This window comes from Diadema setosum, chromosome 13 (assembly GCF_964275005.1).
Source record: "Diadema setosum chromosome 13, eeDiaSeto1, whole genome shotgun sequence".
Taxonomy (NCBI): domain Eukaryota; kingdom Metazoa; phylum Echinodermata; class Echinoidea; order Diadematoida; family Diadematidae; genus Diadema; species Diadema setosum.
In genome coordinates this window covers 37,700,901-37,711,494 of record NC_092697.1, presented here as the reverse complement: position 1 = coordinate 37,711,494, position 10,594 = coordinate 37,700,901, and the positions used below count along the sequence as shown (strand labels likewise).

The window sequence follows — 10,594 nt, the reverse complement described above, 5'->3', positions numbered from 1 at the left end:
GTAAGCTCCCAACACACATAAAGTATTTTGTTTGCTCGACCATAAATCACAAGGATCGAGAGTTTTACGCAAATTTCTCTTGAAGATTTACATGGTTATGTTTCACATCATTTTTTCAGAGCATAGCATAATACGCTGATTTAAGTTCATATACGGATGTACTTTACTTAAACATGCAGTATACCCCCGCCTTCAAGCTGCGAAATTATTCATATGGTGTAAACTTGCTTCTTTTTGCTCTGGCAAACTTTAAGAAAGTCCAAGAAATTGTCAACACATAGTGGAACGTATGCTGCCATCACCCACATAAAGCAAGTTGTGTGCGCGTCTTTACATCAAAACGTTTTTAAGAAGTCCACAGTAAGCTGTTTGAACACAAAGACACTTTCACCGTTGCACGTCACAAGTCTTCCTGATGACGTCATTACACATGGAAGCACGACGTCCCTGCGTTCGGATATTGGAAACTCGACGATCCTCCTCGCCTCAATAGTCCCATCAGCATTGGCTTGATCCACTGTGTACACTCGTCGCTTCACATCCCTGTAAACGACATAGATGCCATCGGTTTGAGGATCTACAGCACACAGACAACCGTCCCAGTCCGGGTTGCTGATTGTTGTACTCTTGGCGCCATGAGGACTTGTCGGATCAAAGACAGAGAATTCACCGTTTCCTGTCTTGACGACGACTTGCCCTGAAGACAGAACACGAATCCACTGGACCACTTTTCCTTCTACGTCAATGATACCTAGAATCTTCCCATCTGAGGGGGACACAATGTGGACATTCGACTGACACATCTCCGCCGCGAGGATTCTGTCCGCATTGTCCTTGTGAACACAGACGAATGAGTTGGGTCGAAGAGACTGTTTGGGCATCTGGATGTCGCGGATGTGTTCCCAAGTACTTCTGTTGTACAAGCTGATCCCATCGAAGGTCACCCCGGTGGTCCCTTTGCAGTGGTTTCCACAAAGGATGACATCCTTCTCCAGAGGACTGCAAGACACGATCGTTTTCTCTTCATTGCTCTGTAGAACCTTCTTTACTTCCTTGGTCCTTATGTTGATGGTGTGCAGGGTCCGCCTCTTCACATCCGATATGACCATCTTCTCATCATCGGCTGAACCGATGAAGTATGGCTTAGAAACTTCGGGAGGTATGGAGATGCGATCAATGAGGGTCCAAGATTTCTCCGGTAATGAAATATTTCCCTTTGGTCCAAACGAGTCACGCTCGATTTCCTCATACCTGAGTTTTCTGACGGTGCAAACAAGACCCTTAACTATATCGACGTCGGCGTCCGAACGACAAGTTTTCTCTATTCTTGCTTTCACCTCTTCTCCCTTCTTAATCAAATTTTGATTACTGAGAAGCGAATCTTCTAGCAGCTTTTGACCATCGCACAGGGAATCCACTGTCTGTCTAATTCGATTCGTTGTTTGCCCAATCTTTTGGCCGACCACCACTTCAATATCGCAAATAGTTCTCTCCAGGTCGAGCCTCCTAGACTTGATAGCCGCTCGTTGTTCATCAGCTCCTTTCTGACTTTCAAGGAGCTGAAGGTCTCTCCTTTCTTCAACTTTTCGAATCTCCTCTGCTGCTTCGCGTCGAATCCGCTCCGCTCTCTCTTGCTCTTCCTTCGAAATTCTTCCCTCTTCTGACAGAAAAGTACGAGTCATTTCCTCTTTGACGCTGCTGAGGTGAGAGCCTATATCCAGCAAGTTTTCTCTGACCATGTCCTCTTTCTCGCTCATATCTTGAAGTCGCACTTGAACCCTGGAAACCAAACCTTCCAACATGGATCGCTTAATCCTGACTATCTCATTAATGTCTTTGACCGTACACGGTTTCTGGTGAGAAACGAAAGCGCACACTTGGCACAAAGGTGCGTCATCGCTGCAGCAGTAGTAATCTATTTGTTTGTGATGTAAGTCGCAAAACCAGTCTGCGCGATCCCCAAGGTTTGCTTTCACTGCTTTGACTTTGGTGGAAGCACAGTTTTCGCAAAGGTTCTGGTTCTCCTCGACCCGGTACGTGGCAACTTGATCGGAGATGCCTCCCCGACACCCGACGTCCTGACATCTGCCGCCGCCATTCTGTCCGCCGAATCCTGACGCCATGCTGCAACTTCCGTGGTTTAAAACAAAATTGACAGATGGATTAGCTGTAACGAGAATCTGAATAACTTTGCAAGTAATAATAATAATAATAATAATATATCAATTTATAAAGCGCAAAACCTATAGACATATATTCTTCTGCGCTGCAAAAGCTTCTGATGTGCTTAATAATAATAAACAATTAAATGAAAAGATGTGTTTTTAGCCGTGATTTAAAAACTGCTACGGTTGGGGATTTCCGGACTTCTAATGGTAGATCATTCCAGAGTTTGGGAGCAGCACAGGCAAATGCTCTGTCTCCCAGTGTTACTTTTGTTTTACATGTTGGAATTTGTAAAAGGAGAGTGTCCTTAAAACTGCGCAAATTGTGACTGTGTCTATGAGATTTGAATATTAATAATTCGGATATATACCTGGGGGCTTGACCAATGAGTGACTTATACACAATCAACAAAATCTTGAACAATATTCGTTTACGAATCGGAAGCCAGTGTAAGTCTTTCAGAAGAGGAATAATCCTTGAAAACCTGGGTTTGTTACAGATAAGCCTTGCGCAGGAGTTTTGGACTCGCTGCAGGCGCCCAACTTGAGAATCAGGGAGTCCATATAATAGCCCGTTACAATAATCCAATTTACTGACAATGCATGCTTGAACGATCATTTATATGAGTGGTATTCTTCTATTTCCCATATTCATGTAATTTAATCACAGAGCACTCCCGTATAAAAACGAGGACTGGGGACCAGCGGTTTTTTTCTTTCTATCGAAAGTTTGCGATAGCCGATCAGTGTATTAGATGCTATTATTTTGGAACCTGAATGTTTACTTCGTTTTAACGATACCGAAAATTTCGTTAAAACCGTGTTTGTCATGACGAGAGTGCACTTCATGTGCATTTAAAAGGTTGATAATCGGCCACAGGTTAGTTTCCACTGGGTTGTTGTAACAGAATTGATATAGAACTCACTAGGAATGTCGTTATGGCGACTGGTTTACCTCCGCCATAACGCACGGTTCTCCCAATAGGTTTAGAGTACATCTTGACAATGTTAGAGGACAGTACTGTTTCACATAATATTGGCAAAAAAAAAAAAGCATGTCATTTTTTGTCACAATGCCTTATGCTTACTTTAGTCACAACGAATGAAATGACACTTTATTGGATAATATTGCTTACAACGAATACCCAGGACGGGATTAAACACAGCCATAACCAACAAAAACAACGGCATGCGTTACACCTGCGCACATAAAATTAGTCACCCATTGGTTGGCCAACTGTCACATGGAGCTATACTCAATGCTTACACCGCACTCACTCCGTGAGGGAGGAAATTCATCATACTGTACAAGCACTGGCTGTGAGATTGTGGAATAGAGTGTACCTTCATACCCCTTATACATTCCTACGAGAGACTTTGAGTCGACGAAACACACTTACGTTAAGCGGCGTGCACTACTATGTGTCCCATTTTTGGTATACATAGCGGGCAATAATGATAAATTACGCGAGGCGAGGCGAGTAAATTATTATGTACAAGTCATTGTTGGCATTATATCCTGTTTGTACACACCGCACATCGATTGAACACGGATCAACTTACCAGTTGCCAGCAAAACCCAGAGCTGATGAGTTTGTTATGGGTAGGCCCCTATGACGTTCAAGCTGAAATGTGTATGAAGTGTGAATTGAACCCAATGTCAAGCACGCTGCATGCGGTCTGCGTGTGTCGAGCTTGAGACTTCGGAAATGGCGAGTTTATCATTATTTTAGTTCGCGTCGATTCCAAGCTGTTATTTGCCCTGCGCCCATCAGCTCTTAGTTTGTCAACCCGGAATTTAGATCCGGAAGGACGAGGAAGAACATAATAGGCCTACACTGTATATATACAAGTCTGACGCTGAGATGATGTCATGGTAATCGCAAGTAAGCGAACGTGCAGAATGAAGTCGTCCGGGAGAGGTAACTTACGGGAGAAGGAAATACTTGATATCAAGTAAACATATCTGCATGCAGAGACAGCAGCCTTTATCACTAATATCCATCATAGGTTATTTATAATATGCGGTATAATAAAAACATATACACCGTATAGGCTCCCTATACATATAATAAGGCTTTCCTGGGTTTTAGGGGGGCTAAATTATTTTAGGCTTCTGTATAAACTTCAGCACATCCCTATACCTAACCCTAAAACTCTAACCCTATTAAACCTTAAAGCCACCTAAATTTAATCATACTATCATTTTGATACATATCACTTGATTTTTTTTTTCTTTCAATTTTAGAGGGCTAAATTACATATGGCTGTGCTGAAGTTAGAATGATTTAGCCTCCTGAAACCCCTAAAAACACACATCAGTCTTCATATTGCATAAAGAACATTGCACACAATTCATGTACTCGTGAGATAATTTTCTGGTATTTTTTTTTCAAACCGAATAGAAAAAAAAAACGAAAAAAACCCAACCCAACAACAAAACCTGCTTTGCTTTTTGGAAGCGTGACGTAAGAAGTTATATACTGCTGCCATACTGTAGGAACGGCTGCTGGTGTACAAGAGGAAGTTTCATCAAATACGTAGCAAAATTCTCTATATAGGAATATAACCTTCTGGAGGAGAATACGTCAAGTGCTCTTTCGGTGTCCTTGGAAATTAAAATTTGATATTTTTCCTCTATCATTCTACTTCTGTGAGGATTTACTATCGGATTTTTGTAGAATTTCCATCTACATAGAAGGGCGGCACATACCCATAGAATTTTGAAACAAAGGCGTCGATCCTAATCCCCCCCCCCCAAAAAAAACCGGGGGTGTGAAATATCAATACACGTATAGACTGATGAAACATGTACAATGTAGGCCTACTATGAGGTAGGTACTTGCAAATTACAAGCAAATAACGCTGTACACCAAATGGATTGCGATCGTTTCCCTCTTTGCCGACGTAGGTCTTTTTTTACACAAGGGGGACAAAGCCTCTAAGTTTATAGTAACTGCATGATTTTCTCAATTTCTGTTCAAATAATTTGAACATCTACGATCCAAGTGTGAAGACAAAGGAAGGTTTGAACATTTCTGGAGCACCCCCCCCCCCCCCCCTCTCCCACCCAACTGCGCACAGGAGCGGCATAAGAAGATTAAACAATGCAATGAGTATACAAGGCATTGTAATACAACCTGGTAAAATGATGGTTCAAGAATTACTAGGTCCCCGCCAGCGCTAATGAAAATTTTCGTTATCCTATTAGAGTGTATGAAGATACAGTCATGGCGTTATCACTATTGTCTCTATTTCCATTCCCATGAACTTCATTTTGTCATCGCCGGCTATCAGCGCTGATAGGTACACGTACCTCCATACAATCACTAACAATTTCCCTCCGTTTGGTCGTTCTCTCTAGCACATAGAACCTATTATATCCTCTAAATTTTGTCCCTCTCCTCATAATCCTGAAAATGTTTGGCTGCCAAGGCTTTAAAACTTCATAACTCTAGATTTGTCTGTTTTTTTTTCCAAATATTTCACCCACTGTTTATAATCTTGTCTTCATTTGCTGAATCCATAAAGACAATATCAATAATGGGGATACCACATTTAATCAGGCTGAAGAAACGGAAACGAAACACACTGGATATTAATTGAACCTTCGGTTCAAGTGATACCTTGTGGTGGTTTTGAAGACACAGGATTTATGTGCATGAACAACACCACCCCCTATACAGACTCGAATTTTCATTACAAGTTGTAGTACGGTTTGTTTGCTCGTTTTCATTTTCTATTAGTATTACTACTTAGTCAGAAGAGATGGCTGGATGGCCCAGGGTTAGGCCTATGTATACTGCGAGGCAGACGCGCTACCGTTTGAGCCATGCATGGTGTGTGTCCGCTGCTTTTCGTCTACACAATACCACTTTTCCTTTTGAGACCCATGTCTCATTACTTTCACTTTCCATCATCACTACTTAAGCCATCAACAGAACTGCAAAAATATTTCTCAACAACGATACGTACGCAAGGGGAATCCCCGCTTCATGTTTCACATGTCTTCAAACAAAAGCAATCAGCAAACACCGAACACAACAGTCCATTACGGTTAAAACAGTTTTTCCCTATCATACGTGTTGATGTCACGAGATAGCATGTAAATCCCCCCATATTACACAAATTACACAAGGCTGGGATTCTTAAAAAACAATAAAAAACAAAACAAACTGGGAAACCGCTCCATTATTAGGCCTACGCTGGTGAATTCTTCCTTTCCTTTGTTTTTTTCTGTGTCAATACTCTCTCTCCTCTGAACCCCTCCTCCATAAATGTTATGATTGCAAATCGGATGTACCGTATGTTTATAGATATCCTAAATGGTTGATCATGTTTGTTTCTGTCTAGATCTGTGCAGCAGTTTCATGACTGTTTTTGTCTGTTTCCTTTGTTTTCCTTTGTTTTGTGTATGACATTTTGTTTTCATTTCTAGTGTATTGCGGAAGACCAGTTTCTGAATAGAATAAAATGAAATAAAATGAAATTAAATTAAATGAAATGAAATGGGGTCTGATGTCTGATGTCTGATATCTCTTTATCGCATTTCAAAATATTTCAGCGACTAGTGTTTAGGACAATTGGTGAGGTGATGTTTGCATCACTTTATCTAATTTGTATGATGACTTAATACGTGAAAAAAAAATTAATTTTGGTAACGCTCCTCCCCTTTATGGGATTCCTGGGTCCGCTTCCGATCAGTATCACCATGACAATAAACTCAGTACAACAGCCTGTTACTGTTATGCCTACATTCGTTATTAAAAAAAAATAAAAAAATAACGGGGGCAGTTTATTGCATTTCAATATTCATGACTAGCTTACCAGCTGTTCTATATAAAATCATACACCTGTACATACGCAATGCATTATATCCATGCCTGGAATGCAGTTTGCATACTATAGTAATCGGGCCTATTCATTAAAGTTGTCGTTCAAAGTCCCCAATACCCGGAGAACCTCCGGAGAACCTCCGGAGAACATGACAAAAGTAAACGAGCAGTGCATGTTTATAAAATTTGAGCAACACATCTGTGGGGGTGAGAAGGACCCCCTGTTCAGAGTTTCTTGTCGTCCAGCACTAAGTCGGCATACATGTACGTTTCTATGGAAACCAATGGCCTCGAGAGAGACGAGCGGTTTCTCGTGCTTACTTTTCCCAGGCGTCTAAGGTTAAGACGGCACAACTTCCGGAGGTCATGCCGAGATTTTGTGTGTGTGTGTGTGGGGGGGGGGGGGGGGGGGGACTCTTAACGGGATTCTAAACAGGGTATAAACGGGGTTTACGTCACGAATGCCGGCGGGGGCAAGCTTTGTAGTTGCTAGCAAAGTCTTTGTGATAAAGATAATATTATGCATAAATTCTGAATATGTTAGTAAACTCTCCATGAACAGACTGGCCAAGGCTAAGTTTTAAGATCTAGCTGGATAGATTTTGCGATGTCTCGCGAGTGATGGTTGCTAGCAAAATAACCTCTACAGTGTATTATTGATCCTAATCAAAAATGGTTTCCACAATATCAAAAAGGCACTTCATCCAGCTAATCCGGAAATGACAGAGAATCATTAACCTCAGCATAATCTTAGTACAGTAACACATATTGATGACGTAAAAAAAAAAAAAAAAAAACAACCCCAACAACATCAACAACACACACGCACACACAGAAAGTAAGATTTACAAAATTCCTTTGATTTGTTGCATAGTTAAAATCTAGGGAGGGCAGTTTACATCTACATGGAAAAAAATGAAAAAATTCCTCACCTGTCAACGGATTGCCCAATTTTTCTTACATTTTCACTGTTCCACTGATTTTTTTTTCTGTATTTACTAACTGCATTAGCCCTTTGAAAAAGAGAAACACAAAATCCACATCAAATTCACAGCATCTCACACAAAATCACGCAGACAAATCACACTTTCATATTAACCATTTTTTTTCAATAACCCATCTTTTTCTTTTATTGTAGTTGATGAATTCCAATAAATTACTATTCCTTTTGTAACTGACAATGAAATAATAAAGAATTTTTCACAGCATTCACGACATGAACAATGTCTATACATCTTTGTATCACTGTGTATATTACATTGATATACAGAATGTATTTCTGCTTTCACATGTAAACAGTATTAGTGTGCATCACAGATTAATCTTAAAAAAAAAATCAGCAATCAATCAACTTAAATATGTGTACCTCAACACTATCTAACTACACATACTCTGAAAATATTACCATTAACATGACCCTGGAAAAATATGCTTTGTAAATATATCTATCAAATGATTAACTCTATGAAGAGAATTTAGTTTCTTTTTAATGAATACCATAGCTGAAGCCACCAATTTCTTGTGAGAGAAAATATGATTCACTTTATATAACAATCTACATGACATTTTGACAACTACCAACCCATCATGATACCAGTTAAACCTACATTCAAGAAACTACGGTGAGAAAAAATAAACCCCTTGATGAAGGAACTCTTTCCTAACACTTGCAATTATGCAAATATCTACCACAGGTATCCAGGCTGATACAAACCGTGAATTAACCCACCTGTAACAGAAGTTCCATGGCAGCCAGTGAAAGGCAACAACAGCATTAACACAATACGATTAAAATGCTATTAGTTAGGATCAAACAGAGCTGTCCCAACTTTTAGTTAACTTGAAGTGAGCTAACTTTTATCTTAGTGGAGTCCCAATGATTCCTAACTTAGGAACCATGTGGACAGAACTTGTTATTTTAGCTAACTTTAAAATGCTCCTAACAACGTGAAAATAAAAAACAACAAAAAAAAAAAAAAAATGAAGGGAGCAGCTTGATAATGGCACCACCATGTGAACACAGTTAACACCAAACTTGTGGTTTGGCTTAACCCCTGTGAGTGCTGAATTACAACAGGTAAATAAACACCTGCTTGCAAAACTCTTGACGGCATGAAATACAAGTCTTTGCATGAAGCACACTGCACTTTCGAATTTTACTGCAGCTTCTTGTTACCCAACTACGAGATCTGTCATCAATGATAAAACACCTTGTGAATGTCACACGTAGTCGAAGCTAATTTGCCTATCATTGATGACAGTGTGTACATGGCTACGTTTCATGGCACAGTTGAAATTTTCCACAACAAAAAAGAGTTTGAAAGTGACGTAAACCACAAAGCGAGCCACAAAACCACTACCTATATCAAGTTCACCCCATGTATACAGATGCATGTAGTGTAGCTATCCAAAGATTTGCCTGCCAGCATAGTTGTACAGCATAGTACATAACCTCACCTTTGTCACAGCAAGTAGTAATGTTGTACCTATAGCTGTTTGTCATTTTAATTAATCACTTTATACATTTGTGTGTGTGTGTGAGTGTGTGTAACCAGAATTTGAACAGAACAAAACTCTTTTCCCCTTCCTACCAACATGAAACACATCATCACATACTTTGCGATGCAACACTGTACGTGCATCTTTACCTGGGCTTGTGATCATACAAACCCTAACAATGAGGGTGATGAGAGTAGAAAATGGCTAATCACATGTATTCAAAATTTTCCTTCGACACTACTTATTTTCAGACTTGTATGCTTTGTCAAAAGATCAAGAACTAATGAGAACACTTGAATTCTAATAACAACACATGACAATATACCCATACAAACAGCAATGACAATATGTGTAATCATGACTATTAAATACACAAGATAAGGTAATGACAAATCTAACTGACATGGCATAGAATATGCATAGAACATTTTTTCTAGCAATTCTTCTGGGGCCTTTCTCGCAATGTAATTCCCTAGAAACACGTAGAACTAGAAAGTATAGCTAGATTCTTTGAAAGAATTAATCCAATAATGAATTCAGCTCAGCTCAGCTCATTTTCTTTGTTAACAAACCCACCCAAGCCATTATTTGTATTTCTTTTAAATCTTCATTACAGCACCTCTGAGGATCACAGTTTACAGATGTGGTAACATGTACAGTGCTGTTGCACTGCATCAAATCCAATTACTAAGTTCTGGTATTACTACAACACATAGACCTATACATTAACTTAAAAGAGAAGCAGTCTAACCTTTACACTGAATGAGTAATTAAAAGATTAAAGCAGATATCCATACCAGGTTATACCATGCAAACAGCAGAAGTCAATCCAACATCAAATATTTGGCAAACTGACTCTGTCATATAAAATCCTCCCCCCCCCCCAAAAAAAAAAAAAAAAAATGCAGGTGTTTTTGGCACAATAAAATTTTACATGTAATTTGTTCTTTTTTGAAAATAACATCATGTGCAGCTGTATGTACTAAAGAGGCTGAACTTTATATGTATATTGATGTAGTCTTTCCTTTTCCCCTAAAGATTATATGCCATGAAATGTTCTGATGAAAGGGCGACGCATGCTCAACAGTGTATGTA

The 10,594-nt window shown here is 39.6% G+C and overlaps 1 protein-coding gene across 1 annotated transcript; it reads right to left on the bottom strand.

Moving 5' to 3' along the window:
* Window positions 1–306: 306 nt before the first annotated feature.
* On the bottom strand, window positions 307–3,778 carry LOC140236640 (uncharacterized). The gene is made up of 2 exons (XM_072316560.1): window positions 3,729–3,778; window positions 307–2,130 (listed from the first exon to the last, which is right to left on the bottom strand). Exon 2 carries the CDS (start codon window positions 2,121–2,123, stop codon window positions 336–338), a length of 1,788 nt encoding a protein of 595 aa, XP_072172661.1. The 5' UTR covers window positions 2,124–2,130; window positions 3,729–3,778; the 3' UTR covers window positions 307–335.
* Between the last annotated feature and the right edge of the window lie 6,816 nt (window positions 3,779–10,594).